Raw genomic sequence first — 27,998 nt, 5'->3', positions numbered from 1 at the left:
CCCAGCGCCTGCGCAGTGAGCCCCCCGCCCCCTCCTCCCCAACCCCGGGGGCGACTCGGGAGCCTGAATCTGTCGGCTGCGCGGGGAGCCCGGGATCCCGAGATCCTGAGACTCCGAGACGGAGAGACGCTAAGTAATCCTGAGAGATCGGGGACGCGCCCTGAGCGGCGGGCGGACGCCGATCCGCTGGCAGACACGCAGGCCCCCAGACCGAGATCCTAGGGGACAGAGGAGGGACCCCGAGACACAGGGACCCAGAAGAAACACTGAGAGACCCCTGAAACGGGCAGCGAGCGCAGGCCGGGCTGCGGACGCCCAGATGGTGAGTGCAGCTCCGCCTGTCCGTGCCTGTGCCCCGCGTGGGTTGCTTGGGAGTGGCGGGGAGTCTGCAAGGAAAAGAAGGGCAACAGTGGGGGTCCGCAGGGCCGAGGAGGAGGAGTCGGAGGGGTCTGCAGGACAAGAAGAGAGGCCTGTGGGAGTGTCTTTAGAAGGAGGGAAAGGGGGAGGGGGTCTGCATTGGGCGGTGAGGGCCCAGTGGGAGTCTGAAGTGGAAAGGGGAAGATCCTGGGGAAAGCTGAGGGGCTGCTGCGGGGAGAAGGGGAAGACTCCGTGAGGGTCCGCAGCGGGACGGGAGGGGCGTGAGGTAGAGGTTGGGGGAACGGCGGGGAAGGGAAGGGCAGGCGTTGCTACATACTGGTCGCAGGTTCCCCTTTTTCTGCGGTTGGGCCGGGAAGTGATTGCAACAAAAGGGGTGCAGTGAGGCCCCAGGTTTCCGGACTTCCCATGTCCTAGCCCTAGTACCTTCAATCCCCCACCTGTGGGACAGGACGAGAGGGTTCCTCCCCATCCCCGGGAAGTAGGGGTTCGGAGCCTCCCAGAGAGGCTGGACTCCACTTCGTTCCCACCAAGTTGGTGTGGGGGTGTCCTGAGCCCCAGTAATTCACTCTTCGGGGAGGGGGTGCAGTTTCACGTACTGGAAGAAGCACCATGTCGGGGGAGGTTCAGAGTCTATGCGGTCCATTCCGCTACTGTGAAGACATGTGCCCCTCCCCGCTGGCAGGAAGTGTTGGCTTTCCTCTGACTGCAGTCGGTGCCTACAGCTAGAGAGCCTTTATGGCCTGAGCTGAGAGGCTGGAGCCCCCTTCCAGGGAAGCCCCCAGGGGTTCTTTGCAGAATTGCTCTGTGCTTTTAAGCTTCTCTCGTCTTCAGCCACCCTCATTATGCTGGACTGTATTTCTGCTTTAATGTGGATCCCGTCTTTGCCCCATCCCCCAGCTGTGGATGCTTGAGGAGGGGATAGGAGGAGGAGCCGGTAGAAGGAGTTCAGTTCAATCCACATAAGAGGCAGCATGGTGTAATGAATATTGGATATGGAATCGAGAGGATGGGGGCTCATATTTGCCTGTGCTTACTTCTTACCTGAGTGATCTTAGGCAAATTACGTCGGGCCCTCATTGGGCCTCATTTTCCTCATCTGTAAAATGGGGTAGCTGGAGTAGTTTATTTTTAATGTGATTTACAGCTTAAATCTGCCACCCCACGAAAAAGCATTTATTAAGCACCTGTATGTGCCATCTTGTCCCTTCCTTCAAGAAGCTTATTGCCCTAAAATATGTACCCCCATGTCTGGATAAAATATATAAAGCTGGGGGGAGATTAAGAAAGACCTCACAAAGGAGGTAGCCTTTGAACTGAGGTCTAAAGGAAGCCAGAGATTCCAACTGAAATGAGAAAGAAGCACCCACATTCCAGGTATAGCCTCTGCAGAGGAGATAGAATATTCCCGCATAGAAAAGAGCAAGAAGTCTAATTCACCTGGATTACAAAGGGGAGTAAAGTAAGTCTGGAAAAGTAGGCAGGAGATAGGTTGTGAAGGACTTTAGATGCCAAGCAGGAGTTTGACTTTAATTTAGAGGCGATAGGGAACCATTCCTGCTTCTTGAGCAAGGGAGTGACATAATCAGACCTGCAGTCCAGGAATATCACTTTGTTAGCTCTGTGGAGGATGGATCAGAGAAGAAAGAGATTGGAGAAAGGGAGATCCAATTAGGAGGCTGTTGCAGTAGTTTAATGTAGAGGTAACAAAAGCCTGAAATAGGGTGATCAAGTTAGTGAAGAAAGAAGGGATGAGAGAGATGTTGAGGAGGTAGAATCAACAAGATTTGGCAGTTGGTCAGATTTATGAGGTGAGAGAAAATGAAGAATGGAATCAAAGTTGCAAACCTGGATTACTTGGGTGGTGGAGCCTTCAATAGAAATAGGGAAGTTGGAAAGAGGGAGATAGAAGTATCCTGTAGGGACCCACAGGTCCCCACAAGACAGATTCTGCTCAGGGAGGAACAAACTTCCCCTTGTGTCTAGTGTGGGCAGAATCAAGAGTGAAAGACTTTTGTGGAGTGCTGTTGAAGGGAAGCGACACAACCCTTCTCTCTGAGAGCCCTCAACCTAGAAACATTGACACTTAATCTTAGGGGACACAATAAATCTAAATCTAATAATAATAATAATCTAATAAATCAATCTAAGGGGACACAATAAAGCATAGATCAGAGTTGGGTTGTGTGAGATTAACAAAAAGACCCTCTGAGAGAAGAACTAGGAAAGATTTCTGTGGCGTACAGAGGGGACCTATCTCGACACCCTTCAGGATGGGGGCAGCTATGTATAGGGCAGGAGCCCAGGGCAGCTGAGGACAGTATCAGGCAGTCACGCCAACCCAAGTATCTGGGGGCCAGCCGGAACTCAGTTTCCAGAGGCAAGTGGGGACAGTCCTCCCAGGCCTGTCACATTTTACGATTTTATTTGGACATCGCTGACTCTAGGAACTTTCTTTTTCCTTGTTTGGAACCAAAGCCTCCCCTGGGTATGAAAGCAGCTCTCTGGGGAGACTTTCCCATCCTGATGTGCCAGGACTTTTTGGTCAGGCCAGAAGGGTTACCCAGGGATCTTGCATGGTCTGGTCAGTTCTTACACACAGGGATCCTTTCTGGTCAGTTGATAGTATTATATCATTAGATTGGTACCATTATTCAGGTAGAACAGTGATTTTTACCCAGAGAGCCCTTGTGGTCAGATTGATAGTATTATATCATGATCTTGATCGGGCTGATGATGTCACTCAGAGAACTCTCTCTCCCCATGCATAGCCACCACAGAGCTGGGTGGGAGGATGTCTCTGTCCCTGTTGTAGCTTCAGAGCTAGGGCCTCCTTGAAGTTTCAGCCAGAAACCTCCGCTGTTCCACTTTGTAGGAGGAACACTGAGCAAGGCATAGAGGTAACAGAAAAAGAATCTGTCCTTGGACCTTTACCACTGTCAGAGCCCATTTGCAGAAGGTCAGACCCTTGATTCAGCTTCAAGGATTTCAGGTCATTCCTTGCATTAGAAAAAGAAACTGCATTACATATAGTAATAAGATGGAGAACTCGGGGTCAGACTCCGACACCCATGAAAAAGATTTTGGAATTTCTGTGGACTGCCTGCTCAGTATAAGCAAGTCAACCATGGGACGTGTGATTCCAAAAAGCTGTAACCTTAAGTACCATCGAAAAAGGAGGTAATAGTCATATTCTGCTCTGTAGATTTTCACTGGAGTATTATATGTTCAATTCAAAGTGCCACGTTTTTAAAAGGTCAAAGACAAATTTGAATGTGTCAGAAAATATCTAAGGTGGCAAAGCTAGAATCAGGCCATACAAGGCTAATTGGAAGGAACTGGATGTTTAGCTTAGAGAAGACTGGGAGCTAGAGAGAGAGTGGGAAGGGAATGATATCTGTGCTTCAAGTGTCTGAAGAGCTATCAGAAGAAAAAAAGCTTCTTATTAATTAGAACTCTAAGGAAGTAGAACAGACTGCTTCAGGAGGTTGTGGGTTTCCTTTTCCAGGTCTTCAGGGAGAGGCTAGATGTTAAAGATGTTACTTGATGTCAAAGATGTTACTTGTCAAGGATATTGTAAAAGGGGTTTCTATTCAGATACATATTAGCCAAGGTAGCTTCTTTTTTCAGTTCTTAAGATTCTTTGATTCTCCAAGAAAGAATTGATTGGATACTAGTGATCTCTGATAGAGAAAGTTCCAAGTTGCCTAGGAATAGCCTGATTGAGGGCAATAAATTGGCTAACTTCCACTGAAGCCATTGGTTCCAGAGGTTGGGTCCTACAGATGACACCAGTTCTGATGGATAACAACTTTTCCACCAGGTTTAGATTGCATACAAGATCTTAGGGCAATACCCTCTCATCCCTTTACTATTATAAGTACTTTAAAGATTTGGGGGCCCCAAAATTTAAATGTATCCTCCCCCCCCATCCTGTGAGTTCAGAATATACATGAATCCAGCTTGGACTCAAGTTGATTTGAGCGAAAAACTGGAGACCTTTGTTATCCAAGCACAGGTAAGGCCTTCCAAGGCAAGGAGAAAGGTTTTAAAATTATATGTCATAGTACAGAAAACTGAGTTGCCTTTTAAAGACAATTTCGTTCAGTTCAATTCAACAGACTTGGTCTGGTCTATTCTTGGTCCTTATTCTAGGTCCTATTCTAGGTACTTAAAATAGAAATAAATAAGACCCATGTTCTACCTTTAGGAAGTTTGTAGTTTGTGGGAGAGAGAGAACTGACCCTATCCTTAGGAAGTTTGGAGAAGGAGCAGACTCGAGGCTCTGCCCTCAGGAAGCATTTAACCAAATGAAGGATTGTGGAGGAACAGACCTGATCTTGGGATGTTCATATTTAGGGAAAAACAAAGAAGGAACAAGAATTTGGGTCCTTTCTTTAGGGAACTCACAATCTAAAGCCTAAACTCCAGGAATTTAGGGGATACAGATAAGAAATAAACCCAATCCCTGCCTTTAGGGAGATCACTGTCTGGGGGTGATGAACACAGCCCACTTGGGCCCTAAACTCCAGGAGCTCATAGTCTGGGAGGAGACAAGAGGATAAGACTTGCAGACTCTGTGCATGAAGAATGTACATCCTGGACTTCCAGAAACAACAGATAGATACAACTATAATTAAAAGGTAGGAGGTGAACATAAATGATGTCCATCTATGAAATCAGAGAGTAGAGATTAGCTGTGACAATCAGCAATGTTTCATGAAGAAGGTGGTGTTGTGTGATAAACCAAAAACATGCTCTACTTGGAGCCAGAGAATGGAGATACCTTGGTTTTACTGCCTTTTTCATGAAGACAGTATTAAGTGTATGTGTGGGGAAAAAGTACAAAATAATTGGGGGAAGCAATAACAAGAAGAAGAGTAGGAAAACTTTTTGTACTTTGAGCTTTGAAGGGAGGTACAATTGCTCAGAATTAAAGACAAGAAGGGAGGCCATTTCAGGCAAGGGATTCAGCTTATACAAAGGCACATAGGCAGGAGATGGAATGTCTTGTTTGATGAGCAGTGAAGAAGGCAGTAAAATGTATGAGAGACGGTAATGTATAATCAGCCTGGCCAGATAGTCTGGAACCAAATTTTTAAAGGCTGTAAATGCCAAAAAAAAGAGAAGCTTCTATTTTATCCTGGAAATAATAGAGAGCCATTGGTGCATATTGAGCAACATAGTGACACGGTCAAATATACTTTTAAGAATATCAAAATGGGAAGCTTTGTGGAGGATAGATTGGAAAGGAGAAAAATTGGAGGCAGGAAAATTAATTAAGAAGTTATTGCAAGAGTCCAAGAGAGGTGATGTAGGCTTGACTTACTGTGGTTATGAGGTAAGCAGAGGAAAAGGACCCTAAAGAACAAGGAAGTCAGCAGGAAGTTTACCCTAAAAAATGAGGAAGTCAGCAGGATGTAAATCAGGGTATCTGATCTGAATTAGGGGGTGGGCCAAAGTTTCCCAGAATCTTGTCCATCAATCCTGTACCATCAAGGTACTTTGACCATCAATACTGGTCCAGTTGGAGTTCACCTTATAGCCTGAACCAAGTACCCCAGCACTGAGGCAAGAAAAGTACTGGCAGAAGGCATACCTGGGCTCCCATTTTTCTATGTTCCTGACATTTCAACTATTTTCACTAATCTGGGTCCTTCAATAGAGTCCAGGACACCAAGACCTAAGTCTCATACATTTAGACATCCCTTCATTGTTAATAGTCAGACAATTCTGAGAACTCATATTGAGTTGCCACACTTTGCCCATCAGCTCCTCAGCTGGAGTCCAAGGCTTGCTATTCCCATGTGGGATACCATATCAACTAGCTCTCAGAGCAAAATATTGGGCAAAAATTTGTTTTATGGCTCTGTTCCACTAGCAGGATCCAGAATCCCAGAAAGTTACTGCGAGGGTGTGAATTCATGTCCCCCCCAGCCCTTAGGAGTCCCCATCTGAGCCTTGAATTAAAAATCCAGGTGTCTAAAATCACTAAAGGAGATATGGCCACACCCAGGTCTAGCCCATTGAAAATTTCCCTCCAGGGCCCCAAGTGACTGAACATCTGAGATTTGATTGGCTGAAACTCTCCATCCTGCCCCAGAGCATCCAGGGATTCTCTTCAGATGAATCTCTAAATTCATTTCTCACAATGCTCACCCGTTTTTGGTTGTGTCATGGATTATCAGGGCAGATATCTAGGTAGCACTGTGGGTAGAACGGAGTGAAGAAGACTCATTTTTCTCAATTAAAATCTCTGTGACCCTGAACAAGTCGGTTTGCCTCAGTTTCCTTAGTTTGCCTCAGTTTCCTCATCTGTCAAATGAGTTTGAGAAAGAAACTGCAAATCTAGGGGAGTGGGTGTGGGGAAGGAGAGGAAAATTTGGGACATAAGGTTTTGCAAGGGTCAGTTTGAAAAAATTATCCATGCATATGTTTTGAAAATAAAAAGATTCAATAAATTAAAAAAAAAGAAAGAAACAGCCAGCCACTCAGTATCTTTGCCAAGAAAATCCTAAATAGGGTCACAAAGAGTCAGACATGACTGAAAAACATTGTAGTGTTGACCCAGCTGGCCTTTAATACCCAGATTTAAAACTTGGGATGCCCATGGATCCCATACATGGCTCTAGCCTGTAGTCAGGTAGACTTCTGTCTAGTCTACCTGCCCCCCTCTCAGGCCCCTATTTTTAGGGGATGAGGGGAACTGTGATAGAAGGAAAGGTGGGAAGATAACGTCAAAGCAGGCCTGTGGCTGAGATTATGCAAATCAAGAGCCATGGGAGGGGAGATCCAAGCTAGGAACCACTTTGGGGAACCTTAAAAAGAAAGCCATAGCTCAATCCGGATGCCCCAGTTCCCTAGGCCCCTCCCCTAGCCTGGCAAGCCCCCACCCCCGCAGCGGATGTATCAAGTTCCACTAGCAAGGGGGTGACTGAAGAAACTGGGATCCTGGTAAGGATGGAATGACCAAACCGACTGGGGGAGGGAGTGGTCCGAGTCAAGATAAGGGAAGGGAGGGTCATCAGCATGTAAGGAGCCTTAATTCAGAGAGAAGGCCTGAGCTCTAGGTTTGGAATGAAAAATAATAATAATAATGAAAATAATTTTGACTTCTCTTTTCAAAAACCTTAAGGGAAAAGCTCTTTGGTCCAGCTTCTTCCATCTCACAGAAAGAATGTCTAACCAGGTTTCTCCTCATGCATAAATCTGCATTGCCACCTATTTCTCTTAGATTCTATCCTTTGTTGATAGTAGATGGTTGGCAACTTCCTGGGACTATTGGGAAACAGCAAACTTAGAAATAACTGTCCCCCCTCCCCTTTCTTTTCTCCATCCCCTCCTCTCCCCTGGGCCTTTGAGATCAGAAGGTAACACATTTGGCTACCTCATACATTCCCTGGCCCCTTCACAAGGACCCCAGTCTCCTTTGACTTCCTTAGAACTTGGTCTTTCCGGTGAGTGATGCCCCCCTCCCCCCAGTCTCCCCTCCTCAGAATAGGATCAGGGAGGGGCTGAGAGCAGGAAGCCAGGAAAGAGGAACAACCCTCTCTTCCGGGTTTCCGGCAGAGAAATGACTGAGCAAACCCATGGGGAGGGCGGAGATATAGTCCCAGAGGCTCTAGAGAGGTCTCAGGCTGAGGGGGAGGGGTGGTAGTATAAAGCCTACTTTATAAACCATATATATATATATATATATATATATATATATATATACACACACACACACACACACACACATAGTTAGAGGTAGCCAAAGGTGTATAATCCATAATAGTCTTGGTCTATCAAGTGGGAGAACATAACAGATCAGCAGTCAGGTTGGAGAATCATCTGAAGGGACCTGCGAAGTCTCCCTGAGGAAGGTGACCTCTCACCATGTAGAGATCCACAGCAGCAGCTCAACTTTCCCATCTCAGATTCTGTTGGTCCTGCAGTTTTAACTGGTCCCCTTAAAATAAATTATATCTACGTGAAGACCCTGGATCTATGAGGGATAGCCCAGGAGCGATGATAGGCTCAGTCATCAAACCAAAATATTCCTTAGAGATTTAGAAAGCAAGTTGGGGGAAGGAAGTCCTTGATACCAGATTGCAGAGTCCCCTTTTCCCAAGGCTCCAAGCCACTACAATATCTGGAAGGTGACAAAAAAAAGGGCCTGGGGGGAAGAGGAGGGACATTGCTAACCTAAGAGTGCTCCCAGAGTTGAGGGAGTTTGGAGAGAATAAGGCCAGTCTACTTATGATTTTTCCTGATATCAAACCTATATTTGCCTCTCTGCCATTTCCATTCATTACTCCCTCAGTTCTGCCTTTTTGGGGGTCAAACAGAACATGTATGATCCCTTTTCTATATGACAGTTTCCTCTTAGCAACTCTTCCCATGTTAAAAACTGACCCAGAAGTCAGAGATGTACCAAAAAAGGCTAAGTGAACAAAACTACTCAGTGACTATTATTTGCAGGTTTTCAGTAACCACGAATTTACTCTCTCTCGAGGCAGCCAATTCCACTTTTGTACAGATCTCATTGTCAACAAGTGCTTCATTATATTAACCTGAAACCTGCCTCCCTCTAACTTCTACTTAAAGTACCTAAGTTCTGACCAAGCAACACCAATTTATTATTTTACATAGAGTTCATCAACTACTTGGAAGACAGTTATCTTGTAAAATCTTCTCTCAAAGTGAAACACACTCACTTCCATCAGTCATTCCTAATTGGCATTGTCTCTAGTCATCTTATGTTTCTAATCAATCTAATTCAGATGCAGTCCAGCTTGCTAATATTGCTTTTTTCCCAAATTGAATATTCTAATGTAGCCTGACCAAAGCAATATAATAAGACTGTCAATTCACTCATTCTGAACACTAGCTAGCATGTTCATCTTGCTTCATCTTGAGCTTGCAGACCCCAGATCCTTTTCATTTGAAGTATTATTGGTCCATGCTACTCCTAACATGTACTTGCACAGTTGATTTTTTCAACCCAAATTGAATGCAAAAACAAAGTTTACATTTGTTTGTATTAAATCTTTCTGTATTAGAATCAATTCATTGTGTAACTTATTGAGGTCTTTTTGGATCAAGGTTCATCAATCCATCAATCACCACTTGGGAGAGGGGAAGGGGAAGAATGAATTGCACCATCATCAAATCCTCATCTCTCACTCTTGTCTACAAGAATAGGATGAAGTACTTCATCAAATGTCTTGCTGAAATCCAGACATAACATGGCATTCTTCTGAACTATCGGCCCAGGAACTCTATCAAAAAGAGAAATAAAGTCTGGCAAAACATATTCTGGATGAAAATTGTGAGTGGCGGTGGTGCAAGAAGACAAAAAACAGGTAAATGTCCCAATTTTCAAAAAGTTTAAGACTTTTCATTGACAGACCTATGTACTTGAGTTTTATTCTTGGCAAAAAATGACCAAAGGAAATTTTTTTTTAATCTTTAGAAAAAGAAAGAGTGAGACAGTAGGAGCATGCTTATTTCTAATCCAGGCACAACACTGCCAACTTTTAGTCTTTTTTTGGGGGGGAGGGCTTGGTAATTTCGTCTATAAGTCTTTTTAGTAAGATATTATTCATCTTGATCTGATAAGTTGAACTCATAGAGAGTAGATTGGTATTGTCTTCCTATTTCTTCATTTCTATATCAATTCCCTAAGTTATCATTTTTCTTCCCAATCTGTAATCGTTCTCATTGGCAGAGAAAACAGAAGTAAAATAGGAATTATCACAGAATTTTTGAGAGTTGGAAAGTACCTCGGCTACCAGTTAATCCAGCCCACACCCAAAAGGAATCCCCACTATACTGTTCTTGACAAGTCCCACTATAACATTCTAGCCTTTACTTGAAGATCTTCATTGAGGGGAAAGCCCACCATTTTCCAAAGAGGCCTGGTCTATGTCTAATTTCTTCCAATATCAAACCTTTTTGCCATTTCTATGCATTACTCCCAGTTCTTCCCTTTAGAACTAAATGGAATATGTTTTATCCCTTTTTTATATGACGTCTTTCAAGCACTGAGATGCTGCTATCATACTTCCATCCCTTCTCTTATCCAAGCTAAACATCCCCAATTCCTTCAACCTGTCTTCATGTGGGCAGCTAGGTGGTACAGTGGATGGAACACTGGGCTTGGAATCAAGAGGACTCATCTTCCTGAATTCCTCAGACACATTAGCTGTGTGTTTCTGAGCAACTCAACTGTTTGCTTCAGTTTCCTCGTTTGCAAAATGAGCTAGAAAAGAAAATGACAAGCCCCTCCAATATTTTTGCCAAGAAAATCCCCAAAGAGGTCATGAAGAGTTGAATACAAGTGAAATGACTCAATAACATCATCATGTGACATGGATTTGTTGCCTTTCACCATACTGGCTACCCTCCTCTGGATGCTCTCCATCTTAATCAATGGCCTTTATAAACTGGGGCTCTAGATTGAACACAGGACTCAAGAAGTGATTTAACCAAAGTAGAATATAGTCAAGCAATTTTAGTTTTTTCTCTGTCATCCATGATAATGGATGGATTCTCTGTCATCCATTATCATGGACCCATCTACCTCTTGTTTTTTGGTACCTCTTCTTGTTCTCCAACTTAGTTTTTTTAAAAAATGTTCTTGAGTTCAGCATCCATTGCCAGCCTCAGTTGATCTGTTCTGGATTTTGCATTCTTGATGCTTTTAAGAGGACCATGATATCTGCAATTGCTTGTGCTTGCTTCAGTCTTATAAACATGTCTTTTAAAAATCTAAGTTGCTCAATGATTCCTCTGTACATCCACATCAATCTTTTTTAATACTTTATTGATGCCTTTTTTATTGACGTCAAAGAGATTTCCCACTACTATTCATATTGAATCCTCCCTTGTGACAAAAACAATTCGATAAAAATACCCAATAGCCAAACATTGACAAAGTATAAAATATCTGGATTCATAGAATCCCATCTCTAACATGATAGGAGGAATCTTTCACTACCTCTTCTCCAAGACCTTTATTGTTTTTTTATTGTTATTCAAAGTTTAACTTCCTCTTGGTCTTCTCACTTACATTTGTAGTCATTGTATAAATCATTCTCTGGATCTGCTTATTCTACCATGTATCTGTTCACATGGATCTTCTCATGTTTCGCTGAATTTTTTTGGCATTTCTTACATCACAGTATTATTTACACATTCTAACTTTTTAACCATTTCCCAATCTATGGACACATATCTATCTTTGTCAATGCCCTCCCTTTTATATTCTCATTGGAATAATGTATTTATATTCTCAGAATACCTGTGTGGACTTTGTCATGCTGGTTATAGATAGGAAGAAGAGAGAAGAAAAACAATGGGGGTGAGGGGAGCAGGTAGGACAATGTGGTAGAGGAGATAGAAAACTTGGGTTGGAATTCTGCCTCAGACACTCACTAGTTATATGCTAATGCACAGGCCCGCCACTTGTATACTCTCTGCACCTCAGTCTCATCTATAAAATGGGATCATATTCCCAGTAGTATTTTCTTCACAGGGCTGTGGGGAAAATCACACGAGAGAATGTAGGTGAACTATACTTTGCATACTTTACAGCATTCTATAAATTCAGCTTTTAGGGTTAGTAGGATTGTTTTTAGAGTAACAGAGAATGAGGTTGTAGGGAGAGAACCAGACTTCAGTTTTCTCAGCATTAAAATGGATTCAAGTCCTCCTCTTATATAAACTGGCTGCATGTCATCCTAAGCAGATCAATCACTTAATAACCTCTCAGCTCTTCTGAGACAGGTTTAGAAGACTTTAAATTGTTGAACATGTGCAATGCACGTGATAAAGGGAGATTCCTTACTAGTTGTTCCTTGGGCCAAGAAGTCACAAGTCTAGACCAAAAAGTTTTTTATTAAGTAGTTAACACCTTGATACATCCAAAAGTCATCATGGAGAAGGTTGAATTTATTGGAGACAAGAGGATGGTTCTTGGTATGCTTCCAATTCTGTTGATATCAGTGCTTTTTCTCTATCTTCTTCCTAATTTGAGATTAAAATCATAGCATCTCAAGACCTTGTGGGGACCTTAGTGATAATCCAAGTCCCCTCTTTTTTACCGATGACCTAGAGAGAAGAATAGACTTCCTAACCTGATACAATAGAGCTGACACTGGAATTCAGTTGTCTTATTTGGCCAGTCTTTGGACTGTGTCTGACTTGGCCTAGGACTTTTGAAATTCATTTAAATTCATTCAGAAATATTTGTGAATGAACAAACGAGAGTAACAAAACCACACTGACTTCAAAAGCAAGTCCAAACACATTGGCCTACTCCCTAATTAAGGATGCTGCATGTCCTTTTGGACCAGTTTCTCTTACAGAGTTTTAGGCTACAGATTCTTACCTTACTTACGTACTTCCTTTTGAAGTCTGTTCTCCCAAAAGTTTGTTCACCAGATTGTGTCAGACTTTACTTTCTATTGACTATTAACTCTGAGATGAAATGGCCATGTCTCCCCAAGTTCCTATGCATTAGTCATTGAACTTTTTATGATCCCCATTTGGGGTTTACTTAGAGATACTGGAGTGGTTTACCATTTCTTTCTCCAACTCATTTTACAAATGGGGAAATTGAGGCAAATAGAGTTAAGTGACTTGTCCTGGGTCACCCAGCTAGTAAGTGTCTGAGGATAGATTTGAATTCAGAAGATGTCTTTCTGACTGCACACTATCCATTGCACCTGCTCCTTCCTGTACATTACTAATTAAAAAAAAAACCCACAATTTCTCTCATTGCTTTCCCTACCATCTGAAAGCTAAATTTATCAACAAAATTTAAGAGTTTGTTATCGCCTCTGCTTTTAGCAGAGAGCTCCAACAGTGGTGTATTCACAACAAATTCCTCTATATACTCCAACAGTCAAGTAATATCTTTGCATTTGGGGATTTTAACCATAACATGGATCTTCCCCCAAGGATACCACATCACTTGAAATTTTATATTGGACACTACTTTTCGTGTCCACCCTAATTGACATACTACCTTCTTCTTCTTTTGCTGTTATTTATTGAACTTCAGAACACTTTCCCAACTTTCTTGATTAATCTGATATCAAGCTTTGGTCTTTTGTCATCATTTAAAGCGATTTCCATATTCATGCTGCTAAACGTAGGCATGCATTGAGCATAAGCCTGTGTCAGCACACTTGATCCGTAGTACATGTATGCCTTTCTTCTGTACCCCTGTAACACCCTGATTTCTGAATTCTTCAAACACCTTAATGGCAATGAACTTCATCATTCTACTTCTTACATACATTCACATAATCATACACTGGACTTCATTATGCATCAAAAGTGTACCATACCTATCTTTCTACTTCTGCTCACATTAAATCAGCTTTTTGCTGTTTCCTGTGACTTCCAGTACCTTATTCACTCTTTTCTCTCAGTCCATTTCTCCAAAAATAGTTTCATTTCAATGTTTCACCATCTGTTATCAAATTTGTTTTCAATTCTATTCAATTCTATTTAATTCAATACTAATTAAATGAGATATTTGTAAGGTGTTTAGCACAGTTCCAAGAATGTAGTAGGCACTATATACATAATTATTCCCTTCCTTCCCCTATTCTTCTTGAATACCTTGTTCCCCTGACTTTCCGTTGTTATAGATGTGTGAATCCTCAACCCTGAGTAATCCTTACAATCCAGTTGTTTGAATTTAAGCTGAACTGAGAGGGAGAAACACATGTGCTATTGTGGTATCTTGTATTGTTGTGGATTTTATAGCTGACGACTAAGCCAGGAGAAGAAAATGGCCAAGGATGCTGGGGAAAGAGATCTTAAATCTTACTTGGAGGTATGATTGTAGGGATAAGGGACAACTTCCCAGACTTATATTCATAGGATCATAGGATTTAAAGCTAAAAAAGGATCTTAGAAATCATCTAGTACAACTTCCCTCATTTTATAGATGAGAAAACCAAACCCCGAGGGTGAGATCAAGTGACTTGAATAGAAAGTCCCACAGTAAGCAGCAGAGGCAGGATCCCAACCCAGGTCTTCCAAATCCCCATTCAGTGATCTTTTCACTCCAGCATGCTGTTCTCTCTGCCAAAAGCAATATTCTTGACATGCCTTAATGATAATTTCATACTTCAGAATGTGGAAGGAAAGAAGTAGAACTGCTATTCTGAACCAAATTCTGACCAATAAGGAAAAACTAGTTGCTAAAGTTTAAAAAAAAAAAAATGTGAACCTTGGGAGAAAGTAATTCTTTATAGACAAGGAGAAAAAACTTGAGAATAGCCTGACTGCAATCTAAATCAGTCACTTAGCCCTATTTGCCTCAGTTTCTTTAAATACAAAATGAGCTGAAGAAGGAAATAACTTCAATATATTTGCCAAGAAGACCCCAGATGGGTTCATAAAGAATCAAACACAACTGAACAACAACAGCAACAACCCTAAATTTAGGGAGAATGGATTTCAAGGATTTTAGGGAAAAAATAAGCTTTCATGTTACTCAGAGGTAAAAAGTTTTCAAGAATGCAAATCTGAAGATATAAACAATTTCAGTAAGGAAGAAAAGGGGAAGCTGCCTAAGAAGACTAAAGTGGATGCATAGAAAGTTCACTGACCATGTTATAAGCAAGGGCAATTAAGTGAAAATGAACAGAAAAAGGCTATCACCCTGTAAAAAAAAAAGTTTCATAATTGCTAAAATTCAGTGTGTCCAAGCTATTAATTAATGCTAAGGGTAATCAAAAAGCCTATAATCTAGGGGACCGAATGAATTTCCAGTTGTAATTGCTGAATCTTTATCAATAATGTTTCAAAATCCATGGAATCAAGTGTCACTCTAGGATTCCTAATCCTAGAAATGGGTTAAATTCTTCCAGTGATTAGGCCTTCAATCTGTAGCAAAATTCTGAGAGAGGGCATTGATCACCAAGTGTCAAAATAGCTTCATTAAAAACAAGCCATGGCTGATTAACCTCATTTCTTCTTTTGACAGGATTACTATCCTGGTATCATAGAAATATGAGATACCTGGGTTTCAGCAAGGCATTTGAGAAAGGCTTAGATAATATAGTTAGGTTAATTTATAACTGATTGATTAGCCAGATTTGAAGAAAAGTGAGCTCTTAATTGATTCGTGCCAGCTTTGAGTTAGGTTGCCAGTAGAGAACTTCAAGGATCTCATTCTTTTCACTGTAGTATTCAGTATTTCTGTCTTTGATTTTCATAAAGGCATATATAAACATCTTTAGTTGATGTGAGACTTGGGCTTTGAATCAGATTCAAAGAAAAATATAATTGAAATGAATGTAAAGTCCTACATTGGGGTTAAAAAACATCAACTGCATAGTTACAGGAAATGGGAAACATGTCTAGACAACAGTTTTGTGGGGGGAAAAAAATCTGAGGATTTTAGTTGATCTCAGTATGAGTTAAGGCAATGAAGCAGTCAAAAAAGTAGATATTATCTCAGGCTACAATGAGAGGCCAATGTCTACAACTATCTTAGAATTAGAAGAGACTTTCATTTCAAAGAATTAAAAGACTATCTAGCCTAACCCTAAATTATATTTTCGAGAGAATTGAGGCTGAGAGACCAAATGACTTATTTAAGGTGTCTTGGCTAAAAAATGATATGGAATTCAAACTCATAGTTTCTGACTCTATCAGGGCTCTACTATCCCACATGAGAAACATAATTAGTTCTGTCCTACTCAGACTACATTTGGATTGTTGATGTTCACAACTTTGCACTTGGTAAAGAACATTTACAAACAGGAACTCATCCAAATTATGGTAATCAGAATGGTGAAGGAAATGGAAATCAGTAGGTACAAAGATTGATTGAAAAGAACTAGGGGTGTTCTGCCTGTAGAAAAGGAAGTCTTGTGGAGATATGACAGCCATTTTAAAAATATTTGAATAACCATCATGTGGAGCATATGGTCAGACCAGTATCTTAGAAATGTTCATTTGGCAGCTGTATGAAAGATGGATTGGCAAGAGAAAGAGACTGGAAGCAGGAAAACAAATTAGGAGGCTATTTCAAATAGTCCAGATCAGGGTTAACAAATAGGAAATAGAAGACAAATTTGAAAAGTTTTGTGGAAGTAATGCCCACTAATTAATTGGATAGAGGTAAGAGAGGGGAAGGGAAGAAAGAGAAGTATAAACCTGAATGACTAGAAATATGATAGAAATAAGGACGTTTAGAAGAGAAGAGATGACAATGAGCTCCATTTTGGAAACTTTTGAGTTGGAGGTTAACATGAGCTATCCAGATAAAAGATACCAGCAGACAGTTGGTGATGCAAGACTTCACATAGGAAGTTAGGAATGACTAATAGAGATTCCCATAATTTCTACTATGTAGAAATTATCATTGAACCCATAAGAGGGACTATTTGTCAAAGATGTTGCGATGGGTATTCCTGTTCCAGTATGGGCTGAACTAAATGGCTTCTGAAGTCCCTTTCATGGCTGAGTTTCAGTGATTTCTCCAGTACAGCTACTGAGAATTACTTAAGAAAATCCCCAAATTCAGCTAACTTCTCCCATTACAAATTTGTGTGATATAAACTCTGAGCCTTAGCTGTTGTTTAAAAATTCTACTCTAACTTGACTACTTCTTTATTTCATTCACCATAATATCTGTTGCAAATCTTTTTTTTCTCTACTTTCCCTTCCTTCAAATCCCTTCCTCCTATACACAAAACAGATGGCCCTAGCCTCCTGCATTGATAAGAAGATTGAGTTCTGACATGAACTCCCGGAGTCAATCTCCTCCAATCCTTAAAACTTCTCAGCATCACCACCCATTTCATGTCCACAATGGCTTCAAGTAGTTTTCTTCTTGTTTATCTTGCTCTCTTAGTCAAATCTCTTTCTTCTCCCTTTACTGCTAAACTTCTTTAAGAAGAAAAACACATTAAAAAAAAAAACACTACTAGATGCTCTTATTTCCTCACTACATATTCTTTCTTCAACCTCCCCCCACAACACACACACACACACACACACCAAAAGATATTCTCTCCAGTGTTACCAGTGACTTTTGAATCACTAAAATCCATGTTTTTTTCCCTTCAATCTATGCCTTTGCCTCTCAACATCAACAAACATTATTAAGCACCTACTATGTGCCAGGCACTATGAAAATCACTGGAGATACAAATATGAAGAAAGACAGACCCTGATCTCAAAGAGCTTACAATCTAATTGTGAAGACAACATATAAAAACATATATATAAAAGACATCTAAAAAGGGGAGGGGGGACAGAAGGGACTTGAGTGGAGAGGTGGGACATGGTGGGGAAGTCAGTCAGAGAAGGACCAGAGAAGTGAACCCAGGTGAGAAAGAGATTTCATCACTATTGACCACTGCCTTGGCTTCAGAGATCCCTCATACTCCTGCTTCCTGTACTTCTCCAACTCCTCCTCCTCCTCCTCCTTTGTCTCCTTCATTAGTGAACTAACCTACTCTACCCATGGAATGCCCTCTGTCCCCTTTCTCCTTTAAAGCCCCACTTAAATGCCATGTCCTCCATGAAGCTTTTCCCGGATGCCCTATGGTCACTAATCTTCCCCCTCAAATCTCTCATAACATTGTTTTACAACTCTCCAATGGACCTATTATGTATTATTGCATGCTTTTATATTATGCTGCCCTCCTAGATTTAAGTTTCATGGGAGTGCAGACACTCTCTTCTCTAAGCTTTGTCAATCACCCATCACCACCATCTTCATTAGCTAACATAGTGTTCTGCACACAGTAGAGCTTGGTCATTTCTTAACCAATATTAAATGAATTGTCTAAATAGTTGAAATGCCCTATTATGACTCCATCCTGCCTCCGTGTGTTCAGGTCATCTGTCAGGAGCTCATCGTTTTCATCCTCCAGCTGCCCTAATAGCCTGGGTACAGTATGCACTATATCACCAATTTCTCTCTCCTTTGATTAGGAACCAGAAGTTCTCTACCAAGCTTCCTCCCCTCAGACTCATGCTTTCCCACATAGGATCCCACATTTTTGAAGTACCAAGCTACTGACCCTTCACTTTTATCTATCACTGTATCTATACATATACATATATATATGTGTATATATATATATATATATATAGTTATCTATAGGTATAAATATAAGCTCTAGTGATCTCATTCAGTGTAACCCTTCATAACCATATTCTAATCATAGAGCCACATACCACCAAATCTAAAATCCAACAGAGTAAAAGAAAAACTCTCACTGATACCTCTGTCATCATCTCCAGTTCATTGTGTTTACTTCTCATATATTGTGTATAACCATCTAAATCTGGTTTTAGTGTTGTTGCTTTTATTTGATGTTGTCACATTACTAGTCCTTTTCTCCTGTGTTATACCTGCAGGTAGAATAGCATATGTGGTAGCTAGAGCACTAGGTGGGGAAGTGGATAGTGTATGGGGCCTGGAGTCAGGAAGATCTAAATTCAAATCCAGCTTCAGATGCCTACTAGTTGTGTGATCCTGGGCAAGTCACCTGATGTGTTTGCCTCAATTTCCCCGACTGTAAAATGGGACAATAACACCTCTCTCCCCCACCCTCCACCAGGGTTGCTGAAAGGATTGGATGAGATATTTGTAAAATATTTAGATTATTACATCTTATTTTCCTTGCTAAATAATCTGAACAGTTTGGGGAATGTTTTTCCTCTCCCTCTCTAGTTTCAGTGTAAAGCCCTTCTGAACAGAGGGGCAAGAAGATATATAATTTACTAGTCCTCTTTAGATATTCTCCATTCTTGGAGCAGCTAGGTGGGGCAGTGGTTAGAGCCCCAGCCCTGAAGTCAGGAGGACCTGAGTTCAAATATGGCCTCAGACACTTAACACTTCCTAGCTGTGTGACCCTGGGCAAATCACTTTACCTCAACTGCCTCAGCAAAAAAAAAAAGTTTTTTTTGAAAAAAGATATTCTCCATTCTTGGCCATCATTCTTTACCTTTAATCTGCATCCATGATGAAAATGTGACACACACACACACCCCACTAACTATTGCCCAAGACCCCCTAATCCCGAGTGGTGTTTTAGAGGTTTTTCCTGTCAGTATCATTCATCTCTACACTAATCAGCAGAAGTGTCTAGTGGTTACAAGTATGAAAAGCTATTCATAGCTTCAGGAAGGGTCATAAGAACTAGGTTGCCATATTTGTTACTTTCAGAAGCTGTATAATATCAAGGCCTCAGTTTTCTCATCTGTGAGTGAGAAGATTCAGCAAAATAATCTCTAAGGTCCTTTCCAAGTTTAAAGATCTATGATTCATGGTGCCTCCCAATTATTTATATCAAACTGACCTGTGACCACCTTGACAGCCCTCAGAAAGAAGTCACCAGCTATTAAAACTCATCTCTTCTTATGGCTAGTACAGGTTGACCTCCTTTCCTGGAAGCACCTTTGTCTTTGTCACCATTCAAAAGAACATTGAAAAGTGTTCCTCACTCCGGAGTTCTGCCTCACCTTTATTCTTCCCATTTTTCTCTACCACATTCTTTCATCCTCTTGACACTGATTAAGATTGCCTCTTGCCTCTGACTTCTTTATACCCGTCCCCTGAAGAATTTGTTCAATCTTTTCATTCTTTATGATAAACTAAAGAGTAACACAGAGAGACTCCATTCTTCTCACCTTCTCCTGTGGTAATGAGATCAACTCACGTTTTATCCACAAGAATATGCCCTTTGTTTTCCTTACCTGTTGAAACTGAGACACCTTGTTCTGATATGGCTCTTGTTGTTTATCTTCCCAATAGCCTCCAGCTTAAAGAGGTTAGGGGCAAAGGGGAATTGTGGGGAGGAACTCTGAAATTTTTTTTTTTCTGGATTTTTTTTTTAGACATTATTCACCTTTTTCTGGGGCATTTTAGCTTTTTCTGATACCTCGTGCTAGTCAGGTGCCTTATCTGCAATTAGCAGCTTCCAGCCAAACCCTTTTGCTTAATTACAGTAATTGTCCTCATGAGGAGCTCTCCTGAAAAAACAGTTGACATTTATAGCTTAAGTGTTTCATATATGTTGTCTTCTGATCCACACAATACTTCCTGTAATGTAGGCATACTAACTTTCAGCTACTTCACATCTATTTCTTTCTCTTTTCTCTTCTCTAATCATATATCAGTTACTTTCTATTTGTATTTTGCTTTTTCACTATGTCAAAGCTTCCGGAGAAAGGAAAATGGGAGAGCTAGCCCTGAGAGGACAGTGGGGACCCAACCTAAGTATTATTTGTCATTTAAGGATCAGGGATGTGTCAGGAGTCTGAGCTGAATAACCAGAAGTCATTTCTAAAGAACAGTCATGAAAGAGGGGGAGGGAGGAGAAGGTAAGGGGTTATGTGGTCCCTTCCTTCTCCCACCAGACTGGGTCAAATACAGTCCACTCTGAATTATCCAGACTAATGAAGATGGAATAACCAAAACAGCAGAGCCCAAAGTGCTTTCTCCTTATCTCTAGAAAGCCAGGCTGATCACATTCTTGGCTGGGTATTGGGAAGCCCAGGCTAGGATCCAGAGTTTGCTCTAATAAAGGTTAAATACTATCCATCTCTCCAAATCCAACCCAGACTCTTTTCTCCTTATTATATGTTTATTTTCCCTGTAAAGCAATTCGATGTTGAAGGGAAAGTCTGTATTGGGGGAGAGGTAAGAGGTCCTTATTCCAGGAGGGTCCCTCTGCAAAGGGAGGATCAACAAAGATGGGTCAGTGTTAAGCCTGTTTCTCTTATTTTCCCCAGAACATCTAAGCAAAGAAAGAGTGTGGGCGTTTTGAGACCCAAAGTGGAAGGAGCAATAGGGACAAATACAGTCCATTCATGCCGACAGCTGATGAGGCTGGGAAGCAGGTAAGAGAACAACTTCTTGATCTCAGATTGCCCTTTTGGGGAAATAGGAACAACATACCTTTGGGATACAAAGAATAAGGAGAAAGTGGAAAAGATTCACTGTTCAGAATGGGAAAATCCATATTTTGGGAAGGGTCATTCCCAGGGTTGTAGGGGAAACCATACATTGGGGCAGGACCCCAGGTCTCCTTACTCTTGTTTTTCAGCATACAGGGCCTGAGGAGGCAGACAGGCCCCCATCTATGTCCCGAAATGACCCAGCCCCTCTGGCTCCTTCCCGGCCCAATGCCTGCTGCTTCTGCTGGTGCTGCTGCTGCAGCTGTTCATGGTATGTATTTGCGCACGCGCACGTGCGCGCGCGCGCGCGTGTGTGTGTGTGTGTGTGTGTGACCTCAATCAGTGAATGGGGTCATTTTGCCTTCCTGACACCAGTAGCTCCTCGGCAGTACTCTCCAGCATCCATGAAGCAGCTGCTTCTTTACCCTCTCACTCACAGGCCAGAAGTCATCCTCCTTCTTTGGGTAGGACAGCCTCTAACACTTGATCGCAGGAGGGACAACCCCAACAATCGTCCTGGATCCCAAGACACTTACCCTTAAGGTTTCTTGACTGACAGCACAGCAAGAAAGCAGTGCTGTACTTAAAACCAACTTCAATAGCATTTGACCTTGAGAGTCTCTAAGCAGCAGCCATCCAGCCCTTTCTTAAGCCCTCTCATCCCCTTTGCCACCATACCTGGCCATGATGGGAGTTAGGGGAGACAGAGAAGACATAGACAGATGAGGAGCAGCAACCATCCCTGTTACTAAGGGACAAAGAAGAGCCTGGGATCTCGAAGATTTAAAAGGAAAGGGTAAGATATGATTAAGATGGATTTAAAGCCCATTGCCACCATGTATTTATTGGCTGTAAGATCTTAGGCAAGTTGTCTTCTTTCCTCAGTCTTATTTTAGCCATCTAAAAATGAGTTTAGACTTAGGTGACCCTCCCAGCCTCAAGGTCAGCCTCAAAGTCTGACATTTTATAACTCCATATTATATAACTACTTTAGAATATAAAGATAGGAAAAATCACAAGTTGGAGAAGTCTTCTTAGAGAAAATCGGCTTCTCAGGGCCAAAGGGCTGGGCCCTGCTTCTGAGGAAGGAGAAGGCTAAGGAAGGAGAGGTTAGCCACACTGAGGCTAGATAGAGGGATGAGAGCTTACTGATGGCAGAGGCAGAAAGACATATTCCTTTTCCTCCCCTGGAACCCCAAGTTCTAGGAATCTTCTAGTAGTGGGGCCTGAGTCTAGGGTTCCAGGACTTCCCTCTTCCAGCTTAAAGTATTTACAGGCACTCTGAGGTGGTAAAGGTATCTGAGCCCAGGTTAGGGGCCCAAAAGTGTGAGTGCATGTGCAATATGTGTTGAATTTGTGTATCACTATGCATGTGTAAGCACGAGTCTGAATCCGTATGGCCCCGCGTGAGGAGGGCTTGGGGGGAAAGGGGTGACCATGTTAAGTGTGTTGTGTGCTGGTACTACCTTTCAATCTCACTGTTAGGAATGAAGATCGGCAGCGGGCTTGGAAGACCTCTAGAGAGACCAGACTGGAGACCATCCCCAACTGTGAAACTTGGTAATTCCCTCCCATTACATGCCCAGAGTCCTGGAGGAGGACTCTCCTTTCCCTGGGGGACTTCACAGTTGGGGTAGCAAGTCTCAGCAGTCAGAAAGCTTGACTTTGGCCCTGAGGGGTGTGAGGGGAGTGGAGAAAGCTGGTGATGGGAGAATAAAGGTCAGATGATACCCTCACAAATGTCTCTCTCCTCCATGTGGACGCACGCGTTTGCAGCACCAAGCCCAGCCCAGAGGAAGTCCAAAGCTGGGCAAAGTCTTTTGACAAGCTAATGAAGAATCCTGCTGGCCGAAATGTGTTCCGAGAGTTCCTCCGGACAGAATACAGTGAGGAGAACATGCTCTTCTGGCTGGCCTGTGAGGAACTCAAGGGAGAAGGCAACAAGCAAGCCATCGATGAGAAGGCTCGGCTTATCTACGAGGACTATATTTCCATCCTTTCTCCCAAAGAGGTGCGGCCCAGGGCCCCCGAGCCCACAGTAACTTCAGTCTCCCTCTCTCCTCCCCAGCCAAGGGTCCTGCCCTCATTCCCCTGCCCCTGTATCTCCACACAGTCGCCATGCCCAGGCGTAAGGCCACTATTGGCACGTCGGGTATGTCCCCCACAGAGGGACTGGGGCAAGGGGATGGACGGCGCCATTATTTGGCAGATGTCTCACCCGTGTGCCTGCTCCCTGGGAGATAAGCGCTGGTCTGACTGATCCAGAATTAACCTTCCCCCTTTGCTAGTGTGGAGTCAGCTAGAGGGGGGACAGGGGAAGCTACAGAAGAGCCAGCAAGGTAGAATTCCCACCCTTTGCCCCAGGGAGGGGAGGGGAGAAGAGGGGTCACTCTGGCTCTGGGGAAGGTAAGCCCCATCCCTCGGGGTACCAGCAGTGCATGCTCACCTCTGATCCTCATACTCAGGTGAGCCTGGACTCCAGGGTACGAGAGGTCATCAACAAAAAGATGCAAGAGCCATCATCCCATACATTTGATGATGCCCAGCTACAGATCTACACCCTCATGCATAGGGACTCCTACCCTCGCTTCCTGAACTCAGCTTTCTACAAAGCCCTGCTCCTCAACACCTCGAGATCCTCCTCTGAGTCCTAGGGCAGCCTCCCCTCCCCATGGAAGGGATGGGGGCAGCCTAGACTCTTAGCTCGACAGCACCCAGAGGGACACGATCTGGCCACTTTGGAAAACGGGACCAAGGGGGCAGTTAGGCCCCTGCCCCCGCTCTTATAGAAACCTCAAGTTTTTCCACACAGAATTGCCCTCTTTCCCTTGAGGTCACTGCCTACTACTTGTACTACAGTATTGGACCAAGTTATCTTCACAACCTCAGGCCTGACTTATTGTTAATAATAACAGTTCCCATTTCTTTAGCGCTTCATGGTTTACAAAAGTGCTTCCTTCACAACAACCCTGAGAGGTAGGTATTGCAAGTATTTTCCCCATTTTACAGATCAGGAAACTGATGACTTGGCCAGAGAGTTAACAAGTGGCAGAAAACAGACTCGAACCCAGGTCTTCTGCCTCCAAGTCCAGTGCTCTTTCCACAACACCACAATGCCTCATTTACTACTGAACCCCCTCAAAGGGGCCCACAGAACTCTCAGGAGGAGAACTGGGTATTCAGGGCAGAGTGGGGCTGTAGAGGGTATTGTAGGGCAGGAGGACAGCCCTCACCAGCAGAGTCTGCTGCTTTTCTTTTTAAATGGTCACTTTATGCTCCCTCCTCTCATCCTGTCTTCTGGCCAACAGCCTCCCCCCAGGAAGGGAAGGTTTAGTATTATTTTTTTAAGTCTCTGTATAAAGAAGTGTCAAGTTTACATTGCTCTTGCTGAGGCCAGCACCATGCTGTTAATGACACTGAACGCGGGATGTGGAAGGTTGCAGCCCCAACCGTCCTTCCTCTCTTCAGCCTCCCCCCACCCGTGTCCGTGTCAGAGTGATTAGAAACAAAAAAAGGACCAAGCCCCTAATATTACCCAACATCCACTTGCACCCCTAAAGCAGCATCAGGATGTTGGTAGGAAGCAGGTAAGACAGATGTGTACTCGAGCTAAGGCTGCATGGTCCTCCAACCAAGAAAAGTCCCCAGGACAGTACCCCCTCCACACCTCAGTTTCCTAGCGGTAATTTCTTGTGGCTTTGAGATCCTACCATGTCCAAGTGACAGGAACCCCTTCCCGAATTCCTCCTGTCTGTCCTCTTTAAAGCCCTGGATAAAAAAAGAGAGAGCTCTAGGGAGGCAGGAAAAAATTGCAGTGAAGAAAGGGGGAGGAGGAAGAAGGCTTCTGGAATAGAGGCTCTGCCCAAGCCCTGAGCTGAGAAGTCTTTCTTTCTCAGGCTGGTCAGCAGGGACTGGATAGTTCTAACTAACCATTTTTGGGTAAATGCTTTGGCACTCCTTCCCCCCCCTTCCAGTCAGGCTCCCTGTTTTCCCTACCCCCACCCTGTGGCCCTGGACTCCCTTCCCCCATCCTTTTACTGCACATGGGTAGTATCTCATACCTGGCTTACAAGGAGAGGGCTAGCAGCCAGCCAGGCTCTTGCCCACGTTACTCCCCCTTCCAATCCAAGCCAGCCTAGAGTCCTGTGCCAAATCCTGAGAGGCCATCAGAAAGAAATTCAACTCTTGAGCCAGATGAACCCAGGCCTCTGAAGATGTCTCTCTGGAGCTCTGAGCCTGATCCTCACAGACCCTGAATGCTTTGCTTGGGGCAACAACTTGAGGACACAATTTGAGCAGACTTTTCTGGGGGAGGTGGGGTAAGGAAAGAGACCATGGGGGCCATTAACTTATAAATGAATATACAGGCTCCCCCTTTTCCTAGACTTATAGGAGAAGGAGCCATGTCACTGAAGAAATGTCTTTGATGAGGAATATATTCTACATACGGATATATTTTTGTAAGGTAAAAACCATTTCCACAAACTCAGGCTGTCTCTAGCAACACTCCTTACTCTCCACCCCATGCCAGCCATTCCAGGAAGAAACCACTGATCCCCTAATCAAGTCCTAGGAAATGATTGGTCTCTCAAGTATGTTTTGTATTTTCATATCATTTCTAAGTCTGCCAGGCTGTGAAAACAATAGTCTTTCCTGTATGTTTTAGGGGGGAAAACCCAAGGTTTTAATATTTATCACCCCCAAATTTAGGATGTTCTTTTTATTGAAAATATTTTTTAAACAAAAAGAAAAATAGCTTCTTTCTTTCACCTTTGGTGGGTTTATAGGAGGGAATGGAAGACAGGGTGAGGAGGGAAGACTGAAACACACAGAAATCCCTTTGGGTTTGGGTCTATAATCCCACAGAAGATGTACCTTTACTCACTAGTTTACTAAGAACCTATCTTTCCCAACACTACCTCCAAGTACCACCGGGGGGCAGACGTTCCAATCCCCTAATTTAAGTCCCACCCTAAAGCAATGTTGCTCCGGGTCCTTAAGTATCAAACCAAAGGCTCATAGATGCCTTTTACAATGGGGTAAGAGAGACTTTCCTCTATCTAGGTTAGATATAATGTGGCCTCAAGGCAAGAGAATGTCCAGAGGAAACTGGCTTATATATAATTTTATAATGCCGACCCAGGGCCACACAAACAGGCCAGAGGTTTTACTAGGATCCTTCATTTTCCAGCAAGCACTTTAATGCTGGAGGAATCTGCCTGGCTAGCTGTAATGCAGAAGACATTCAAAGTGGATAGATCCAGAGCAGTCACACACCCAAGGCAAGAATAAGCCCCAAAGAACTGAAAGACATGCTTCTGTTCAGATGTTCCAAAGCAAGGCTGTCTTCCATTCAGAGCTTTAGATATATTTTAGTTGCATAAACAAATTTCTTTTCTCAGGGTCTTTGCCTTAATGTCCCTTAACTGATATCCCAGCTGGTATGAACAAGGCTCTTGTTCACCTTTGCCACTCAATTGGAAAGAGGAGGGAGAGCAAGTATGTCATTCTTCCTTCAATATTAGTTGAGCCCAAGTTTCAACTAAGCAATAATAGCTAACATATAGCACTATATGCCAGTCACTACGCTAAGAGCTTTACAAAAATCCAAAATACATCCTGAATAACATCTGAGAGAGTTGAGGAAAGTCCACTTTAGATTCAATGCTATTACCTTCTCATTTAACTTCAAAAATGCTTTTTTTTTTTTTTAGCATCTCAGTTTAGGTAGGGCACTCTTTCAGGAACCTGGAAGCCTAGATGAAATGTTTCAAGAACCTTAGATGTTATCAGCCTATCATTCACTCAAATAATCTCAATCCCTTAGTGAATTGCAGGTTATAGATTAAGAATTGGAAGGACCTGAAAGATTATCTAGTCCAATCATTTCACTTTACAAATGAGTAAACAGATCCAAAGAAGTTAAATGAGTTATCCAATGTCCCATATGAAGTAAATGGGAAAAACAGAATTCAGACTAAAGGCCTTTGACTCCAAATCCATTGCTCTTTCCATTATGGCACAGTGCCACAGTTTTTGTGAAATGCTGATTGCTATGAAGAAAAACATCAACTCTGGACAATAAACTAGTAACAAGCCTCTTTGAATGTTGACAGACTGGTCCTTGAGCAAAGGAGAGTCTGCTATTAAGCCTGCACTCAAAAAGTTTGTATTAGTACCAGAGTTTGGAGCTTTTACAGGACAGCTATGTAAAGTGAGGGTCACTTCCATGCCACAAGGAGGCATCAAAGCACCATAGTGGAATTTCATGAGGATATCTCAAAAAATATTTATGTTGGGCTTAGAACTGAGAATTTCAGAGTTGGAAAGGACCTTGAAAGAGCAACATCCTATCCTACCCTATCCCAAGTATGAATTCTATCTAGAATATCGCCAACAAATGGGGATCCAGTCTGCTTAAGAGACTGCTAATAATGGGGGGAGATCATTACCTATTCTATAGCCCATGCCACTTTAGGACAGCTGAATTTCCATTACTACTAAAACAATAAGGTCCCAGAAAAAAACCCAGCCAAGTTTGATGAGCCATGTCCCGAACTGTAGCCAAAGCCAAGCAAGAATTTGTACGTTGTCACTCATTACTGATGAGATAGCCAAAAATTAACATTCCCCATAAAGTTTTGGGCCAGAAACACACCCCAGAAAGATGTGTGGCAATGAACTTCTATTCA

The 27,998-nt window shown here is 42.7% G+C and overlaps 1 protein-coding gene across 2 annotated transcripts; it reads left to right on the top strand.

The window, feature by feature from the left end:
• The first annotated feature begins 27 nt into the window (after positions 1-27).
• On the top strand, positions 28-24,238 carry RGS19 (regulator of G protein signaling 19). Of its 2 annotated transcripts, none has more exons than XM_023494422.2 (7): positions 28-322; positions 9,562-9,722; positions 21,142-21,249; positions 21,456-21,577; positions 22,792-22,866; positions 23,083-23,317; positions 23,772-24,238. In XM_023494422.2, the coding sequence occupies exons 3-7, from the start codon at positions 21,220-21,222 to the stop codon at positions 23,958-23,960; spliced, it is 651 nt and encodes a 216-aa protein (XP_023350190.1). In that variant the 5' UTR covers positions 28-322; positions 9,562-9,722; positions 21,142-21,219; the 3' UTR covers positions 23,961-24,238. The 2 variants fall into 2 exon arrangements, with proteins under 2 accessions (XP_023350190.1, XP_012409550.1); XM_012554096.3 differs by having other exon boundaries at positions 9,557-9,722.
• Positions 24,239-27,998: the final 3,760 nt, after the last annotated feature.

Source organism: Sarcophilus harrisii, chromosome 2 (assembly GCF_902635505.1).
Source record: "Sarcophilus harrisii chromosome 2, mSarHar1.11, whole genome shotgun sequence".
NCBI lineage: Eukaryota > Metazoa > Chordata > Mammalia > Dasyuromorphia > Dasyuridae > Sarcophilus > Sarcophilus harrisii.
Note: the sequence above shows the minus strand (reverse complement) of the source record. Positions and strands in the feature narration are given on the sequence as shown.

What these genes read in the sequence shown, in the direction of transcription:
- RGS19 (XM_023494422.2), top strand. Translation starts at nt 21,220, where the DNA reads ATGCCGACAGCTGATGAGGCTGGGAAGCAG. An exon ending in TGCTGCTGCAGCTGTTCATG is followed by an intron (nt 21,578 to 22,791) that starts GTATGTATTTGC and finishes TCTCACTGTTAG; the next exon opens with GAATGAAGATCGGCAGCGGG. An exon ending in CCATCCTTTCTCCCAAAGAG is followed by an intron (nt 23,318 to 23,771) that starts GTGCGGCCCAGG and finishes CCTCATACTCAG; the next exon opens with GTGAGCCTGGACTCCAGGGT.